Raw genomic sequence first — 20579 nt, 5'->3', positions numbered from 1 at the left:
GAGGCTTGCAAACAAAAAGTATCTTGTTTTATTAAGTATAAAATCTGTTATTTCTGTAGTTTAGACCACTACAAACATGTTGATAGTTTATATTTCAGTTCATATTTCAGTGCTCCTGGATGTTGTGTTTAAAATGTAAGTTTTGAACATAATCCTAACATTAAAACTCAAATAGACTTAATTGTAATATACATAGAAAGACAGTCGTCCCTCACTGTATCGCGGTTCACCTTTCACAGTCTCACAGTTTTGCGGATTTTTTTGTGTGCAATTTGGCATGCCTTTTTTACAGTGTATGAACACATATTGTGTTCCTCCCCCTGCGTCCTGATTGGCTGAGGGACTGTAGACCATTGTCAATCAGTCTCCTCTGTGCCGTGCCTCCTGTACAGTAGAGAATGCGTTCAGCTTGACAAATTTGCATAAATGTTCGATCTCTAGCAGTGTGATTCTGAAATTTTCTCCCCGGTAAAACCCACAACGTCGACGAAATGTTCTGCACCAACAAAGGCTCCTGTGCTCACACCCAAAAGGCAGAGGAAGATGCAAACCATCGCACAAAAAGCTGGACTTCTGGACATGCTGAAGGAAGGCAGAAGTTACGCGGCTGTAGGGCGCCATTACAGAATAAATTAATCTTCGGTTCGTTACATAAAGAAGGAGGAAAAGAACATGAGGACGACAGCAGCAATAAGTTTTAAGAAGGATGCAAAAAGGGTTGTAGCTGTCCTGTTGTAAAAAGTGTATAAAGTGTGGCGAGGGCTTAAAACAGATATAATAATAAAGCTGACTACTTCGCAGATTTCTCCTATTGCAGGTTATTTTTAGAACATAACCCCAGCGATACACGAGGAACCACTGTATATAAATCGATAAAAAATTTGGTACGATTTCAAGATAACATTTCAAACTTGATTTTGATACTAAGGAATAGACTCAATACCGATCCTGACACCACAATTATAATTTAAAAACACTCTTTCTTTAGTCAGTAGAATGTCATTTTCAGCATTAAATAATAGTACTTTATTTTATATTCCCATGTGGTCTTATATCTGTGTAATCCCTCAGTCATTCAGGTCTGTTCCATTGTGGTCCATGGGCATATATTAGTCTATGTGCTCTTATATTTTTTCTGATACAGCTCAAGATCATTCAGAAAAGGTTAATTTCTGTCTTGTAAATGTGACTTTTTGTAGTATCAATACTTACCCAAATGATTATCTAGTGTCGATACTATTTTTAGTATCAATTGGTAATATAATTTGATACTTTAGACAACTCTAATACAAGAGATATTTTTCCAAACACAGTAAACTTTTGTATATTGCAGTATTCTTACCTTGCAGCCTTCACAGGTAATGCATCTGTAGTGATAGCCTGTAGCTTTGTCCCCACATACCACACATGGCTCATCCTTCTCGAGGTAGCTAGGTATGTACCCTGGCGGAGAGACAGACACAAACAATGTAATGAAAACCAATTCAAGGGTCTATGCACAAGTTTCTACAAAGGAAGTATAGGCATTCAGAATATGTCCCTGAGACAGTCATAACAATGCAGTGAATTGAGATTGTCCTTTGCAATAAATACAGAAAACTCACTTCTCGGTCAATATAAGTAGTTTTTTCTCCTCAGTTGAACTCATGGTAAACCTTGGTGGATTATAAACACATATTCAAGATTTGTATGTTTATCAAAGTAAAACAAAAATGTATTCAGTGATTTTGTCAGATCTCAGAAGCTAAGCAGGACCGGGCCTGGTTAGTACTTGGATGGGAGACCGATGGGAATACCAGATGTCAAAAAGGGGCAACAGTGGCAAAACGTTATTGTGTCCTTAGGCAAGACACTTCACCCACATTGCTTAGTATGAATGTGGTGTGTGCGTGAGTGTTGGTGGTTGGAGGTAGCCTGATTCATTTCACTTTGTGGAAACCGTCTGACCTCGCAGCATTAGGATTCGTTCGCTCAACAGTAGGCGGGTACTTTTTTTATTTAACCAATTGCTGCTATTTGGTCGTGACGTATGTAATGCCCCGGAACGCTCAGTAGTGTCCAAATAATTGCCGGCACAACAGTAAACAAAGCAAAAAGTGAACATGTCTGTCAACAATCATTGTCGTTTCTATGAGGTGAACTTACGAATTCAAGGTGCAATAAAAAATTTGAAGTTCGTATCGTCTACATCCATCTCGACCGCTTTGTTTACTGTTGTGCTGTACCACAAAAGGGACCCAGACAGGCGCTTGAATTTGACGTCATGGCTTCACAGCTCTTCGCTGATTGGCCAATGCACGGTCTACAACTTCTGGGGTTATTACTCACCATCTAGTGTATTCTGATCTGTGACCTAGCTGCATGAGAGAAATGAAATTGCGTGGAGACACTAGGTGGCACCAGTCTGGCTAAGTTGAAGGGGCCAATACCCTGTAAAGAGCTTTCAGTATCTTGAAATGTGCTATATAAATCCAATGGTTAATTAATGGATAAATAACCTTGACTTTTTTGTCCTCTGTATTTACAAAAACATTATAAAATTAACTATAATGGGTAAGAACGGTGTGTATACTCCCAATCTTTATGAGATTAAATGACTCAAATAGAAATATTAGTGCCACTGTAGTCTCACTGGAATCTCTAGAAAACTGCAAGTGAAAATAAGAATTACAGGAAAGAAAGTATAAGTGTTAAATTGTGAAAAGATTATTACCCCCACTGCAACAAAATGTACAAATTAATATACCAGTTAATCTCACCTTCTCTGACTGTTACTATAAATGAACTTTTCCACCATATTGTAATATTGTTTTCATTGCTGGAGTATATTTGTCACTGATGTTCGATTAGATTGTATCATCAATGTAAAGTCATCACATCTTTCACTCAAACAAAAGCGGAGACAAGGAGATCAGAGGAACACACATCTGGATCTATTTCTGCTCTTTGTCTCTTATCAGTCCCTCTCACGCTCTCACTCTTTAATCTTTCTCTCTCTCGCTCTTCTTCCTTCCTCTTTACCCTTTCTCTTGGACTTCTTCTTCAACTTCTAGTTTATTTTCCCTTTCTCCCTCTCCCTCTTTTTATATCTCTTCTTACTCACACTCCTCTACATGTCTTTCTTCTACTATCTCTCTCTTCTTCACAATTTCTATCTCTTCTTCCAATCCAATCCAGTCTCTCTCTTATCCCTCCCTCCCTCTTCCTCTCTCAGCTCAGCAGTGACCACCCACTTTGATTCCGGAAGTACATTTTACAGTCATTATTCCCAATTTTTTTAAGGACATTGCGGATTCTAAGCAGCTACGTGCTTACTAATATCCATAACGCGGTTGTTTTACGTAAAAAATCATTTAAGACACAAGATTAGGTGAAATGTTTTGTTAACTTGGCGCTTTATAAAGTTTCAGAAACTGATTTGAACGTAGCTGATAAACCCTGAGCAAGCTTTCAAACTTGTTTTTTCCCAAAGTTGGTAGGAAAAATGATTGAGAAATTGAGTTTACTTCTGGAATGTCTTTCTTCTTCCTTCCTTCCTTCCTTCCTCTCTCTTCTCTTTTGTCTCTCTCTAAATATATATCCTCCCGTTCTTCTCCATCTTTCTCTCCCCCTCCACCAATTATCCTCCTCTCTCTCAACCCCATCCCCGCTGTTTTCTCAATCTCGGTTTGCCTCTTCGAGAAGAAACCTCAATCAGGGCCCTCTCCTGCGCCCACCTCCACCTGTGTCCTACGTCCTTTGTCCTCCTGTCCACCCGGGGTCACTCAATAGTCTCTGCGTGGGCTACAAACACATACAACAGCGCTGCAACCTCCCCTAACACTCTCCCTCACCCCTTCTTTCTTTTCTTCTTGACAGGGAGCACGGCACGGACAGTTCAATACAGGCGTAGTTTGATTGTCTCTGCCTGCTCGAGCACAAATGGAGGTGTTTGGAGTGGAGAATGAAAGGGGCTGTAGCAGTGCTGGTGTTACACAGGTATTGCCTATAAATCACTCTCCCGGTGAGTTTGGCTGTTCAGGAGCTCTGCGGTCGGGGGATTGTCGTTTAAGAGGATAGGTCACAGAGCCGGCCGAAGATTAGGAGTGGGAAGCTGCTTCAGATTTGGGGAAATTGTGCCAAAAGTCATGTTGGTGTAGTTGTAGCTCTGACTTCGTTCTTGCAATGGTTATAAAATAGGTTTGCAAATATGTTTTAAATAACTGCTAAATGTAATTATTTAAATGGGCACGGATTAACTTTTCTAGAGAGGGAGTGCACCACTACTTGTCTCCATGGAGATGTTATTGCTTTGCTAGAATATGTACTGCATCTTTTTGTGGATTTATTCAGTTACAGGTGTTGCTCAAAAGCACATCTCTGTATTCTTACAGTTCTTACAGGTCGCCTTTTCCACAGATCAGACCTGTAACTGTAGCCTGATTCATTAGATGGTTTCACTTCGTAGAAACCTCGCAGCATTAGAATCTGTTCGTTCAACAGTAGGCGGGTACTTTTTTATTTAACCAATCACTGCTATTTGGTCATGACGTATGTAATGCGCCGCTAGGGCTAAATGGTATATTAAGCTTTTCCCAAATCCAGTAGGAAGAAGAGTAATAATGTCTTTCCCCTTGATGAAATTCACCAAACATTCTCTTTATTCCGGCTTTAAATCCTCGATCTCGGGAATCGTTGCCAACACAGAATGTATAGCTCTTCGCTGATTGGCTGGTGCCTGAACTCGCACTTCCAGGATTTTTGCGAACCATATAGTGTATTCCGATTCCTGACCTAGTCGCTGGAGAGAAATTAAATTGAGTGGAGGCACTAGGTGGCGCCAGCTGCCCATGTCCATGAAGATGAATGGGTTTAATTCCATACTGTGGAACATAACAGGCAAAGCAATATCATCTCCATGGAGACCAGCAGGTGGCAAACCCACAAGAAAAGGGACAGAATAATCTCTGGTCACGCTTACATCACAAACCAAGAAGACGTTTAGAAACATGAGATGACAAGTTCCAGCGGTCTCTGTTAGTGGTAGTAAGTCTAACAAAATCTTTGAAAAATTAGAAAATGTCCCAGTTTTCTTCATCTACATGTCATTGTAGCGTTGCGTTATGTTCGATTAAACAACAGTTACAACCATAACTCATTTTTCTTCATTTCCACACTGACGCACAACTCCGAGCACACTGGGTACATGTGATTAGAAGAGATGAGGGGCCAAATTTAAGAGAATTCCAAACAGCACATACGCATGCAGTCTTCATTTTACAGCTGATCACATTTACTTCAGTGTTTCCAAACGTCCTCCTGGTTTGTGACGTAAGTGTGAAAAGAGCCTATGCAACTTTAATATTTCAAAATGGATTTCACACAAGAAGTAGTGTCCCATTACGCGACGAAGAAATAAAGGTTTGTCCATCTACAAAAAGTATCTCAAATTACAATAGATTTTAGGGATGTAACAGTACGATATTTTCACGATATGCAACTCACAATACGATATTTATTGCAATATTTTGTGGAGGCGAACAAATTGTGAACGTGGTACTTTTTTCTTTTAAAATGCCCTGTTATAATATAAAGAATTAAAGCGTTAAAAGTGCTTAATAACAGTTATTTCTTCATGTAGTCTGCACAGTAACTGCAAAGGATCATGGTCTATGTAGTTCCCTCTGTTTTTTTAGCTGTTGCTGCACCAAAACAATGAATTTAAGCAAAGACACTTGTAATTCGATATATTGTGATGGTCCACGATATTATTGTGAGAACTTTTGATGATATGATATCAAGATATTTTGGTTATTGTTGCATCCCTAATAAATTTTGAACTTGAATTTGTATTAACTATGGGATCTTCATGGGATCAAATGAAGATGTAGAACACACTGACCATATCTGATTTTGTTTCTTTAGTGCCCTCTTGTGGTCGAAGTTTGCATATTTGTCTCTATCTGACAATGGATATAGTAAACTAAAAAAAAAATGTATATGAACATTGTAGTAGAGCTGTTTTGTTCAAATAGACTAATGACAGAATAAAAATCTGATTAAATGTAGCTGTTAAAAATGTAAAACGTGCACTGTACAAACTTGGCATAAACTCCTGTTGGTCTAATCTGATAAAGTGTTTCCAGCAGCACTATCAAGCGTGGACAAGTACAATGGACGTGACAAATGATTCTTCAGTTTGTGATGAAGAGGTCTGGGACAAGAACCAAAACCCAGACAGAAGAAAAGCAGTCCTGGCTCTCACTGCAAGCCTCCTCTAATGCAGCACTGACGAACATTGTTAATACCCTTCATTAAACAGTCTGATGAGAGCGCTAATACAATAATGAGTGAGGCAGAGACTGAGTTGGTACTTTATATTTGATTATCATTGATGGATTTCTCAATAAAGAAAGTTAATAAGAGAGCGATTGAAGTGGGGTACCTAAAACTTTCTACCTGCATATTTATAGAAGGAGAAGTTCTGTGCACGGGGAAATTTATTGTAGATTTTTGGGTTTCAAAATGTGGGTAATGTTGGAATTGGAATGAGCCTGCACCAAGGCGTTAGCTTTTCCTGCAAGGGTAAATCTGATAAAGTTTCAATGAAATAATGGACAATGCAAACAACTGCTTCCATAACACTGGCATGATAAATTATATAACTATTTTGGTCCCTCATTGTTAAAAGCATTAATGTGTAACTTTCTAGAGGTGGCATATCACCTGCATGAGACCATGGAAACACAAAGTTAAACCATACGACTTTTACTATTACTTTTACTACTACTGCTTACTTACTTACTATTACAACTGAGTGTTATGCCATAGTGTGGAACATTATAGTCAAACGATTTGATTCCTAATTAATTTTTATTCTATTTCTTTTTATTTAATTATTATAATTTATTGGATTGTTTGCATCATTGTCTGTTTTTGTAGGCTTTCTGTATGTTATTTTTATTTCTGTATTGTTCTTTGCTGCTTGTACAGCACTTTGTAAACCTTGTTTTAAAAAGTGCTTTACAAATAAAGATGTATTATTATTATTATTATTATTATTATTATTATTATATATTATAATTATTATTATTATAATTATTAAATTATTATTATTATTATTATTATAGTAGTAGTAGTAGTAGTAGTAGTAGTAGTAGTAGTAGTAGTAGTAATATTAAAATAACAGTATTTCCATGGAAACAAGCAAGGGTCCTCCTCAAGGCCAAATAAGAGGCAGGTTTGTGGAGATGCAAGCCCACTCACAGCAACAACACTTTTTTTTTTCTTTTTTTTTCAGTGCAATAAAACACACACAAAAAAAAGTAGTGTTTTTGTTTATTTTAATTTTTTTTGCTAAAAGGTTACTCAGTTCGTCTTTTACAGTCAGACTGAGCTGATTTGCATTTCACCAATAAAAGTGATTTTAATATTTGTCATTTTGAGATTTTTATTTCATTTTGACATATACAATTGAAACATTTTCTGACTAGCCAAACTGAAAAAAAAAAAAAAAAACAGTGTATGTCCTTAAAAGAGGTGACTAGCTCCCAACCTCTATGTGACCTACTTTTGGGTCCCAGTTGAAAATCCTGAGGAGGAGTTAGTTACTGCCAGGTGTGAAAACAATAACTGTACAAATGTCCACTTCTCAAAACTTGTCTGAACACGACCAGTGAAAAACAAAACATAAAAATATACACCGTCTGCTTGTTCTTGGCATTTAAAAGCACCATTTAAAATATATATTACTGTCCATTAAACAAAACCACACATGATTGAAGTTGTATTTTGGAGTTTCCATGTCTCCAGACTATTTACTAACGTCCTCATCTCTAAATTGTGATTCTTAAGCAGCTTGAGTACAAACTGTTCCCTTTTCTACTTTGTCTCATATAGAGCAGACACAAGCAGACAGCAAGAAGCAAAACAGGAAGTAGTCAATTTCTGGACATTTTACATGATGTATGGAGACTGCAAAGAGGAGGCTGGGAATGCTCATGTCCAACTTCTAAATAGGACATCTTTTTTATAGTGAGCTGATATTTTTGGAGAAATTGAATGTTATAATGTGCAGAAAATAAATGTGGTACAAAGGTTTAAGTGAAATGGGAAAAATACTACTTAAGAATGATTTTCAAATATACAAAGCAATTAGTGTTTCTCATTAGCTGAAAAGACTGTAGTTCAAACAAGCTGAAAAATATATTATTATTGCAAATTATACTTTTGAAACTAAAAAGGGGTTGATTAAAGGTGCGCTGCGTTACTATTCATGTGAAGGATACACCGCCTTTTTGTCTATTGCCTTGCCTAATGTTCCACAGTATGGCATTGTGAGATAATCAGGCGGAGACGTTTCAGCTCTGTGGAGAGGTGACCTTGCTTAAAGAAAGAAGCATGTTTTTCAAGCAATAAAATATAATGGAATAAAATGCCAGATCCATGTGTTTAATGCCCTACTACGGAACAACTCAAACAAAACATCAATGGTGGTAGCCTGATTTATCAACCAGTTTCACTCGCAGCATTAGGATTTGTTCGCTCGACGGTAGGCAGGTACTTCTTTTATTTAACCAATCGCTGCTGTTTGGTCGTGACGTATGTAATGCGCCAAATCCCGTAGGAAGAAGGGTAATAACGTCTTTCCCCTAAAATTTAACAAACATGCTCTTTATTCCGGTTTTAAATCCTCGATCTCGGGAATCGTTGCCAACACAGAACGTATGTCTTCGTCTACATCCATCTTGACCGCTTTGTTTACTGTTGTGCTGTATCACAAAAGGGACCAGGACAGGCACTTGAGTTTGACATCATGGCTTCACGGCTCTTCGCTGATTGGCCGGTGCGCGGTCTACAACCTCCGGGGTTTTTGCAAACCATCTAGTGTGTTCTGATTCCTGACCTAGTCACTGGAGAAACATGCAATTGAGTGAAGGCACTAGGTGGCGCCAGCCTGGCTACAATGGTGGACCCCACATCTGAAATATTACACAGTGCATCTTTAAATAAGAGTTGCTTAAAAATAAATACATGCTACAACTGACATTTTTATTCCAAAAGTCTACAGTATATTTTGTTTTAGGATTGCCTGTTCACTATTTTACCCACTGCGAGGTGGTAAAAATCTACACGTTCCCCCACTGTTTTATATTTCTTTTGTCTGGGCATTTGAAGCACATCCAGAAGACTCAAGAGGAAGAAGGGGGGGGGGTGTGGAGATGGTACACTCCGTGTCACCAATAAGACCGTACAGACGACTACAGAGGGCTTTGTACACGGAGCTGCCTCGTGTTATTCCTATGTGTCTGGAGCATGACATGTACTGTGCATAACATAGGCCCAGCAGTGACAGCCTGTGTGTGTGAGCCCTGCCTTTTGGCTCAGTGACAGCTCTGGGAAGGATGAAGGAGGGCTGAGCAAGAAAGGGCAAAAGGGGGGAGAGAGAAAGAGAAAATGAGAAAAGAGGAAACGCTATGGTGCTGGAGCAACGTGAGTGGTTTTCTATTGATTTAGTTATATATATATGTGAAATGTTGGACACGAGGAAAGGGCAGGGAGTATAAAAAAGATGCACAATTGCGGCCATATGGATGAGGTGCGATGGGGATGGCTTTCCGAAAGCACCTTCCAAGATAATTTAAAGCAGTTCGGAGCTCAAAAGGATTATAGAATGGACCACTGTATATGTTAGCACAGTTCAATAGTAAAAGCAGATGGCATACACTTAAAGTTATAATAAAGATCTTGGAAACACCAGATAAGTCTTTTTAACAGGTGGCAAAAAAAACGAAGTAAAAAATAAAGATGTAATTGGTGGTTTTCAGATTCTAAACTGGGAAGAGTCCATTTTTCCTACTGATAACATTGTAGTTTTCATGAAATATCCAAAAGGTAAATGCACAAATGTTAAACCTGAGCCAAGAACTCACTGTGCTACAACAAAAATCTGCATTTTAACTTTTGTGTTGCTTTTTTTACCCCATCTGTATTAAATATTATTGGCCTATATAATGTTGTGATGTCATCTGAAACCCTGCAATAATGGTTTGAGGTAAGTGTATCATAAGACTCGATGGGTTTGAATCAAGACCAAGATGAGAAAAATAAAATACTAAAATGGTGACAATAAAAAGACAGATGTTGTATGTAAAAACTATAGTTAATTCTAAAATATAGCCTTAAATAAAGCTAATGGAAATAAAAGGTCACCTATGTAACTTTTCCGGTGGGGTCAGCAGTCTACTTGTCTCCATGGAGATGTTATTTTTTTTGCCAGAAATGTCCCAGAGTATGATATTAAACTATTTATGTAGCTTAGGGTTGGGTGGTATCCAAATTTTGATACCATTAAACCTTCTCAGGATTTTTATACAGTATTATCAAAATGTTTTAGCACGACTTTGGTAATCTACGAATACTGCTATCAATATTATACGCTGCAGGTCATAAGCTATGCTATATGCTATACATGTTATATGGTCTATGTGTATGACCTACAGACTTACAATCTCTGAAAAGTTTCACATGAACCATCTCTAAAGCGATACACACACAGAACAAACTCACCATCAGCAGCACATCCTCTGTCTCAGAAAGAATACATATATTCCACTAAGTCGTGTCCTTTAGTCCAACAGAAGCTAAACTGCATCAGCGCACAAGGAGTGAGCGTTTTTTTTTTATCAGCGCTTTATAGTTTATGCAAATGAGCCATAATTGCCAAATTGCAGAAGTACTAGTATTTTTACTTTTTATTTTTGGGACCAACTCCCTTGCAGCCGAACTTGCCGTCTTGTCTTGGTCTCCCTTATGAGATGTGACAACGAAACGAAAATAATCAAACGTCATCTTCCCATGCAGTTAAAAGAAACATTATAGATATTATTAGTTTTAAATTGTGATTAAATTGCATTAAATTGAAAATGCAACCACACATTAATTTGTACTGAGCAAACAAATTTAGGTATCAATAAATTATAATATTATATAAGGTCCTTATGCTCTGCAGATTTTTTAAATGTTGGTAATGAAAATGATATTGTTGCTACTTTTTGATAACGCTGGATACTGTAATACTGTATTACTGCCCAACCCTAAAGTACCTTTCTTTTCTATTACACTTGTTTTTATTGCTCAAAAACTCCCCACAGATCTGACCTGTAACTGGCCTGAGAGCTGTAACCTGCTTCCCTCTATAAAGGTAGATAACTGTACTGCAAATAAATAATATGTCCATGGCAACAAGCAAGTGGCATATCCTCCAGCAGAAAAGTTACACAGTGCATCTTTTCACTCAATTTCAGATTTTTTTCCCCATAAGAAACCAACATTTTGTAGACAGTAATACATTGTACTATCACAACTAAAGCCTTTTGTTTGCAATTATCTGCAGTGAATTTGGCTCATCCATTTTCCAATTCATTAAGATACGTCAAAATTGCAACTTTGTGCCACTTAAACCAATAACAAGATGCAAAAACTAGAAAAACCTACAAAGCAAAGATAAAAACGGTACAGGGGATACAATGGTATGAACTGGGCAGACGGCGAGGTACTTGGGGATGATTTTTTGGGAGACGTCAGCTCCCATGACTGGCACCCCGAGCAGTCACAGAGCCACCCTGAGTCTGGGCCAATGCTGTGGTCGAGTGTTCACAAGCCAAGCCCCAAAATCAATACCGCTGCAGCTCCTGGCTCCGCTCCTGCTCTGCTCCCAGCCAGACATTACTAAAGCTACAACGCCAAAAACCAGAGAAAACCAGTCCAATTTCTCTGGTGTGGCAGCGCAAAGATAAATATTTTGTCTTTTCAACTTTCAATTATTGCCTTTGGAGCGGCATCTGAGTTCCAGTTTTCAACATTGCGGGATAGGGCCAAAAAAATAATCCTTACAAAATGTGATTACACCTGCAGTGGTTTGTCGGTTTTGCAAGATAACCAAAAAGGTCAGTAACAAACCAATGGAAAACAGTTAGCGAGGTTAGCATGATTAGCATTAACATTGTGGGATAGGGCCAAAAATAATCCTTACAACATGTTATTATACCTACAGTGGTTTGTCGGTACGTTGGCTAGCAAGATGAACAATAGAGGTCAGTAATAGGCTCATGGAAGCTGTTAGCATGACTAGCATGATTAGCATTAACATTGCGGGATAGGACCAAAAATAATTCTTACAAAATGTGATTAAACCTACGGTGGTTTGTCGGTAAGATTGCCAAAAAGATAAGCAAAAAGGTCAGAAATAGGTCAATGGAATGCTGTTAGCATGGTTAGCATGATTAGCATTAACATTGTGGGATAGGTCCAAAAATAATCCTTACAATACGTACCTATAATGGTTTGTCCGTAAATTGGCTAGCAAGCTGAAAAATAGGGGTCAGTAATAGGCTAATGGAATGGTGTTTGCATGGCAAGCATGATTAACATTAACACGGCGGGATAGAGCCAAAAATAATTCTTACAAAACATGATTAAACCTACAGTGGTTTGTCGGTAAGATTGCCAAAAAGTTAACAAAAAGGTCAGTAGTAGGTCAATGGAACACGCTTAACATGGCTAGTATGATTAGCATTAACACTGTGGGATAGAGCCAAAAATAATTCTTACAAAATGTGATTACAAGTACAGCGGTTTGTCAGTAAGAGTGTCGAAAAGATAAGCAAAAAGGTCAGAAATAGGTCAATGGAATGCTGTTAGCATTGTTAGCATGGTTAGCATGATTAGCATTAACATTGTGGGACAGGGCCAAAAGCTAATCCTGGCAAAATGTGGTTTGTTGGTGTCAAGCTGTTAGCAAATTACATTACATTATTACATTACAACATCGCAAGCGTAAGGCTGAGTGTTAATAGTTACAAATTTAAATAATACATTTACATGGAGGGCAGGCGTCTATAATATTTTAATACTCAATGTAGGATTCTTTTTTTATTTTTTTTTTTTACTAAAATTACCAATCAAAGACCCGCTGAACCTTTGTTTGTTAGAGATTAGATCCACAAATTTACTGTAGTTTTTACATAATCTTGCGTTTTAAAGTCCATAAAAATAAATACATACATATATTTTGACAGATGTAAATCGGCGTGTGCATTACCATGAGTGTGACATATCATGATATACATGTCACAATTCGATATATCCCAATATATTCCGATACTAAAACATAGGACGATATATTGTGATTTATCAATGATTTCTTCTATTTATACAGTCAACTGCACCTTCACAAGAACACAATAGTATGGAATATAATTTATAAAAAAAATTTTAATTCATCAGAACAGTGAATGTAACAAATTCATTTTTGTGACAATATTATTTAAAAAATCGATTCGGATGCATTTTGAATCAGTTTGAGAACTGTGCAATGAAGTACCACGATATATCACTAAATCGTTTTTTTTTTTACACCCCTAAACAGTTAAATTCCACCACAGGAAATTTCACATGCCGACTAGAACAAAGTCACATGAAGCCAGCCTTTTTTTCCCATCATAAACCATCGGGAATAAAACATTTGGCCCATACCAGGAAGATTCCCAGATTAAAATAAGATGAAGATGTTTCTGTCAAGTTTAAAACTGCTTAATTTATGAAGACAAATAGTCTGAAGATAATTAATTAATTTGTCATGGCAATTTTCCCTAACGTAACATCTGTTGATTATTCCAAAATGAAGGCTGAGCCAATCCAGTCCCTAACGACTTAATGGTTGCTAGGGAAGTTTCCACACGGCAACAGCATATGAGGTGACATTGGAGATTGTAAACCTAATAATATCACGAGTCGGAATTTGAAATTTTTGACTTTTTAAGATGAATTGAGAAAAAAAAAAACATGAATAAATAATGTGTCTTTGATTGAGTTGTTCAGGGAAATGGTACTTTCATCTGTAAAGTGCACCCCGAGTGGATTGGGGGTGTAATGATGCAATAGACTCCTGGAAATGGGAAACTCCTCACAAAGCGTCAGTGCAGTCTGTGATGGCTTATTTTTAACCATGAAACTCGCATCTGCATCACCATGGCAACAAGATGTGGCATGAGTTTCAACAGTAGTCACATATTTTGGGAAGTTTTGGTGCAATTTTTACTCTCATTCATATATACACATTCATGCGCTTTGGTGAGAGTTATCCAGAATTTAAAAGCGAATATTTTCTCATGAAATAGTAAAAGAATTATTGTCAGACAGGGTCAAATCTGTGACCTAAAGGATGTTGTTTCTTTATGAGTAAGAACTTCATGTGCCAATGAAATCAAATAAACTAAATTTTCATAACATTGCAAAGACAGAAATTACTACTATGAATGAATCTGAGAGAAAACAAATCAGTTAAAGGGCCCATATTACGTTTTTCTCTGTTCCACCTTGTGATGTCATGTGTTAATACAAGAAGTGCTCCACTGTGTTTTTAAACTCCATACTTCATTAGAATCATGTTGATAATTTCAGCCCTGGAATTGCCAATTTACTAAACAAAAAGCAAAAGGGAACCGTTTAAAACTACAGATTCATGACATCACAAAGTGGAACAGAGCATTTAGAGCTTTGGAGATGCAGACAGACTAATAATAAAGGGTTACTCAAACATGTGAATGAAACGAAACACAACTCTAGGTCTGTTTTTGAGGAGGTAGCGACATTCTAACATGACTTAAAGCTCACAAGAGTCAATTTCACGCAAATATAGGACCTTTAATCATTTAACACAAAGACTTGGTGAAGATTATTAATTAAATGACCTTTTAGTTACCAAAATAATTATGTTTCCATCTTTGTATGAAGAAATATTATATGTTATAAAACATTTCGTAGAAACATAGGCTCTGGGACTGGCATATGCCCCATAGACACACACAGACTCAGATTTCCCCGTCCCAAATGGAGCCTGACAGGTGAGCGTGTGTGTACAAGGCTCCTGCTGTGAGAAGAAAGGTGCGGAAAAAAGTCTTCTCTGGGGATACAGCGTCAACTGACACAGATTTTAATACGTCTATTTAAGTTTCATCTCTCACTCTTGCTATTTCAGACATTAAAAAGGCAGTATTTTACATCTATGGGGTATTCACTGCTATCACAAAACAGATTTAGATCACCATGGAATTTGTTTTGAAAATGCTATATTTACCGAAAACAACTTACTAATAGCAAGGTTTATATGTTTCCTGTTGTGTTCTGAGTCTCCTGTCCCTTTGCTCCCCCTTCAGAGCACAACACAATAGCGTGCATTAAACTACAGCACATCACACCAGGTTTGTGAAGTCGTTGTGTACAGTTTAGTATCATGTTGTGCATTGGATCGAATCTTACAAGTAACTGTGAGGAAGGAGAGATCACTTAATTACTCAAACGTGCTTGGACGACATCTACGACCTCTTCGGGCATATTTTTGATGAGAGAACAATATTATAACATGGTAGAAAGCTCAAAAAATCAATCCTGCATAATGTCTCCGCTGTAAAACTGCTACTCAGACAACGTAAGACACAAGCTGAGCCAAAGTTTTCATTTACTCAAGACAGATGCTTGCGATTTGAGTTTTTTTTTTTGTCTTTGCAGGTGACAAATGAAACGAGTAAAGTACAAGAGGCATGATGAATTATGTATGGCTCTTGTCTATGCAGCAGAGCTCACTCACTCTTTCCTCCTCACTCACGGAAAAGCTGACAACTGTATTCCCAAACACTATCAGAGCTAAAAGAAACAAGTAGATAGATAAAATGCGCGTTGGGAGGGTTTAAAATGTATGGATGGCGTCTCCGGAGAGGATTTAGCTGTCACGATGTACTCGATGTCACTTTTCATTCACACTTGAAGTTCGTAGTGTTTTTGTTTCGTTTCGTGTGTGATTTGGTATTTTTACTCACCAGTCACACTCTTCACCGAACATTGGCTGTTCTTTCTCTTCCTCTTCGGGCCATTGAGCCACCTGTAAACACAACAGACAAACATTATTTATACGTTTAAAGGCGCACTGTGGAACTTTTCTAGTGGAGGGTCTGCCACTTAGAGACGATACTGGGAAAAAATATTGATTTCAGCCCAGTATTGTACTGATACTGAAAAATACTACACAAAAACACATAAATAGAAAAGAATTTGACCTCTTATGAGTAGTTTTATGATGTTTTGACTTACATTTGAAATATTAAAACCACATGGTAACATTAAAGTAAAGAAACCAACAATATTCTTTGCTGAAAATCATTATCTATTGTCTTAAATAGTCAAGTCAGAAATATTGGTATTGTTACAGCACAAGTCAACAGCATTGTTTTATTGTAAATCATATCCACATTGTAAAAATATGAATTGGAACCTGGAACATAAACGGTACAATGATGTAATAAAGTATTCATGATTCATCTGGTCTTATGTCAGGGCTGGACATTTCTAATTAACTTGTCAAAATGTTTTCAGGGAGCAAAGTCAGAGCAGGTGGGCAATTTCAAGTAGTTCTGGCAATGTTACGCTCAGATTTTGTTTCAAGTTTGTAAAAAAATAAATAAATCTGGTATAAACTAGAGATTGGCCAAAATGGTTTAGAATCCAGAGAAACTGATCGCTGATAAGCTCTGCCGGTAGTTTTGTGCCGATATGCAAGGCCGATTTTGATCATGTTTCTGAAATTATCTAACATAAATGAACTACAACTTTGCCCACAGCAGTTTTTTATGATAAGCCTATAATCGAGTAGTGGTTTGAGCAGTTATCTCTTCACACTTAAAGGGCCTGTATTACGCAATTTACTGATCTATGTTATAATGTTGTTTCCACATCAAAAACATAACTCCAGTTGTGTTTGTTTCATTTACACATGTTTAAAACAAACCCTGTGTATTTAGAGCTTTTCTCTCAAACAGAAAACGCTCTGTTCCACCAGGAAGTGCTCCACTGTGTTTTTAAACTTCATGCACCTTCACTAGAATCATTTGGATGACTTCAGCTCTAGAATTGCCAATCTTTCCTGAACAAAAGGTAAAAAGTAGCTGTTAACTTGAAAACTACCACTACATGACATCACAAGGTGGAAAAGAGCATGTGGGATTTAGAGATACAGACAGAAACAAAACACAACTCCAGGTATGCTTTTGAGGAGGTATATATATATTATATAATATGGCAAAAAGCTCAGAAGCATCAATTTGGTGTAATATTTTAATATATTTTGACATCACAAGGTAGAACAGTGTTTTCTGTTTGAGAGAAGAACTCTAAAACCCTAAATATGCAGAGTTTGTGGGTTATGAATGAATGAAACAAAACAAAACTTTTGAGTAATATTTTGTGTAATATTTTAATATATTTTAATACTTTAATTGTTCAAATACAGCTTTATCTGTATTCTTTAGACCATTGTTTCCTGGCTCGTGAGATTTTTTTTTTTGGGTCGCCTTTCATGATCTGCATGTAGGTCTGCAACATACGGACTGGAATGCGCGACAAAAATGCAGACAGGCCCTCCTACCTCATTAGAAATGTTCAAATGTTAAGACATGTTCTGTACAATTTCTAACGTTTTTGTAATGATTTTATTGACTATTTTACTCCAATATTGCTGGTTCAATTGAATGTTGAAAATAAAAATGTTCTACATTTAATGTCCAAATAGACGACTTATGGATCCTTTCATTGCTGCTTCAATGACTGTTTTTCATTGTTTAAAACTTGAGTAATACTAAATGTTCAGAGAGACACGACACTCAGTCAACAATAAAATATCCTCATTAATGTTCAATAATGACCAAATCTGACTTTATTTTGTGATTTACGAATAATGTCTTTTGACTTGGGTGGCTAAGGTTTGTGACTTTTAAAATATGGGTCCTCTGAAAAAAGGTTGGGACACACTGCTATAGACAGCAGGTACGTCAAGATTTAACAGACACTAAAAAGTGCAAAAATCAGCCCAATATATGGACTGGCCTATCTCTAGTACAAATCATACGTTCTTTTGTAAGATTAATGAATTTGTACATGTTCCGTGACAAATTAGAAATAAACTAAATTGATTACTTCCTGTGATTGCAACAGCCAGAATTAAACCCAATGAATAGTCAGTGATTACAATCTATCAACAAATACCCAATACAATCTTCCCTTTAAAACTCCCAAATGAAGCAGAGCCATATTGTAGTGTTTAAACTCAGACAAGTCCTTTTTTCATTGCATTGACAGCAGGCCCCGGAGCTACTTGGGAGACTCTGTGTTTATGTCCCCATTCATCATGTGTGTGCATGTACCAGCCAACCATCTGCTGCCCAAATTAAACTTCACATATTACGCTATAATTCTGTAATTCTGCAAAGACGACTAAAATAAGCCAGGAGCAGGAAACGGGGGCCATGGCTTTGTCTATTTTATATATTGTAACGTTTGGGATAAGACACAATAACAGTGATTCAATGTAAGGAACTGGATTTAAATGACGATTTAATAATTCCTATACTGATGTGGGTGCTTTTATTACTATAACTTATTCCCTTTTGTTGCTTTTTTGTCTGAAATTTTTGTCATGTGTTATTTTAATTGTGTATGCACTTGTTTTTGTGTTTTATTTGTTTACATATTTATCTATTTCTTTCTTTATTCATTCAGACAGACGCCCATCCTGGCACAACTCTATCTATTTTTTATGACCTTGAAACTGACAGAAATATCATAAAGTACTTATACGGCTACATTAACCACAACTGCTTCCTACAACACTTTTATAACGAGTTTTATGACTGCATCTTCATACGTCAAGTTAATCAAAAGGTAAGAACTATGACTGAAAACGAGTGCTTCAAATGATAAAACGCATTTCAAGTAGAGCTGGAAAAAATCTAACTATGATAAATTATTGTATTGTGATTGATTATGTAATATACTGTATGTAGTAAACCCGTGTATCGTTCATTAATTCGTTTTTCAATATAAAACCAGAAATAAGAAAACAAAAAAACAACTATTTTCTTCATTATTTGTCTCCAAAACCAAAATGGAAAAATTTATAAAGATTCATTTTTTCAGTTTTGATTTTGTGTTTAAATGAAGAATGAAAAAAACAGATAACGGTAGTTTCCCGTTTCCGTGACTTAAAGTGCGATGCCGGACTTTTGCACCGCATACGGACTGAACCAGGACTGAACTAGGACTAAAACAGGACTAAACAAGGACTAAAACTGTTTTCATCCCTGGTCTGGTCACAGTCTAAGTCCCAGTCTGGTCTTGGTCTGCTCCCGGTCTCAGTTTCGGTCTGGTCTCGGTCTCAGTCCTGGTGTGGTCCCAGTTTCAGTCCCAGTCGCAATCACAGTCTGGTCCTGGTTTGGTCCTGGCCTCAGCCCTGGTTTCAGTCCCGGTCTCAGTCCTGGTCCTGTTCCTGGTCTCAGTCCTTGTCTCAGTTCTGGTATGGTCCCAGTCTCAGTCCTGGTCCTGGTCTCGGACATAGTCCTGATTCAGTCCGGCATCACAGTTTAAGTCACATAAACGGGAAATGTCCTTTATCTGTTTTTTCCATTATTCATTTAAACACAAACTCAAAAACTGAAAAAACAAATTGTTATAAATTTTTTCATTTTGGTTCTGGAGACAAATAATAAAGAAAACTGATGTTTTTTAATTTTCTTATTTTTGGTTTTATATTGAAAAACGATTGAATGAACGATACATGGATTGCAGTAGTATGTAGTAGTATAAAGATTGTAGTAGTATTGTAGTAGTAGTAGTATAAAGTATGATTGTGTTCAGTGTAAACAACTCCAGGAGCTTTAACATTTGGAAGAAGACTGAAATATGAACTTGTAACATATACAAGAATTCCATGCGTTTCAGAACACATTTGTAGAAGTTCAAACTCAAGTATTTTTGTTTTTTGCACGCCACAATCTATTATCTAAATATCTGCAGCCTTTGACACTCAAATTGCAGCTCCGATTTGATTGCAACATACTGTGCAGTGCCGTGTTCCATTTGACACATTAAAGACAAAACTGTTGTGGAAGTGCACATGAGGCATTATGAAATCCATAGGAGACAGGATCTCATATGTGCGTCTCCTGGGTCTCTCAGCGGTTCAGTCAGACCAAGTCCATTAGCAACATAAATCACACGGGCTGCTCTTAACATACACACAACTTCTGCGCCATATTTCACCACAGTTTGGAGCACAAAGGCACAAAGTCACAGTTGTGGGCTGTTAAGTATGTGCTATTAGGACGAAAGCACTCTCGCCGCACAGCAAGAAGGTTACGGGTTCAGGTTACGGGACTACCAGGCATTTGCGTGTTCCATGAATCTATGTGGCATTTGCATGTTCTCTCTGTGCCTCGGTGGGTTTCATCTGGGCTCACAAGTTTACTTCATCAACCCAAAAACATGCACAATTTTACTGACCAAGATTCGGGTCCCCAAGTGAAGGATGGGTTATAATGTTGTTACCTCCTCAAAAACAAACCTGAGTTGTGTTTTGTTTCATTCACACTTTAGTAGTCTGTCTATCTCCAAATCTCAAAATGCTCTGTTTCACTTTGTGATGTCATGAAGTTTTCAAGTTAAACTGCTAAATTTTACCTTTTGTTTAGCAGAGATTTGCTGAAATTATTCAA

At 37.2% G+C, this 20579-nt stretch overlaps 1 protein-coding gene across 1 annotated transcript in view; it reads right to left on the bottom strand.

Annotated features, from left to right (window-relative positions):
* The window catches only part of thrab (thyroid hormone receptor alpha b), a 329532-nt gene that overhangs the window by 37182 nt on the left and 271771 nt on the right, over positions 1 to 20579 (bottom strand). Inside the window, exons 5-6 of the mRNA XM_020918395.2 lie at positions 15858 to 15919; positions 1343 to 1443 (exon numbers count right to left, since the gene is read on the bottom strand). Coding sequence (XP_020774054.1) covers positions 1343 to 1443; positions 15858 to 15919 — 163 coding nt within the window. The remainder of the gene's footprint in view (positions 1 to 1342; positions 1444 to 15857; positions 15920 to 20579) is intronic.

Source organism: Boleophthalmus pectinirostris, unplaced genomic scaffold (assembly GCF_026225935.1).
Source record: "Boleophthalmus pectinirostris isolate CB_2022bp ecotype Guang Dong unplaced genomic scaffold, ASM2622593v1 HiC_scaffold_14, whole genome shotgun sequence".
Classification (NCBI taxonomy): Eukaryota; Metazoa; Chordata; class Actinopteri; order Gobiiformes; family Gobiidae; genus Boleophthalmus; species Boleophthalmus pectinirostris.
Note: the sequence above shows the minus strand (reverse complement) of the source record. Positions and strands in the feature narration are given on the sequence as shown.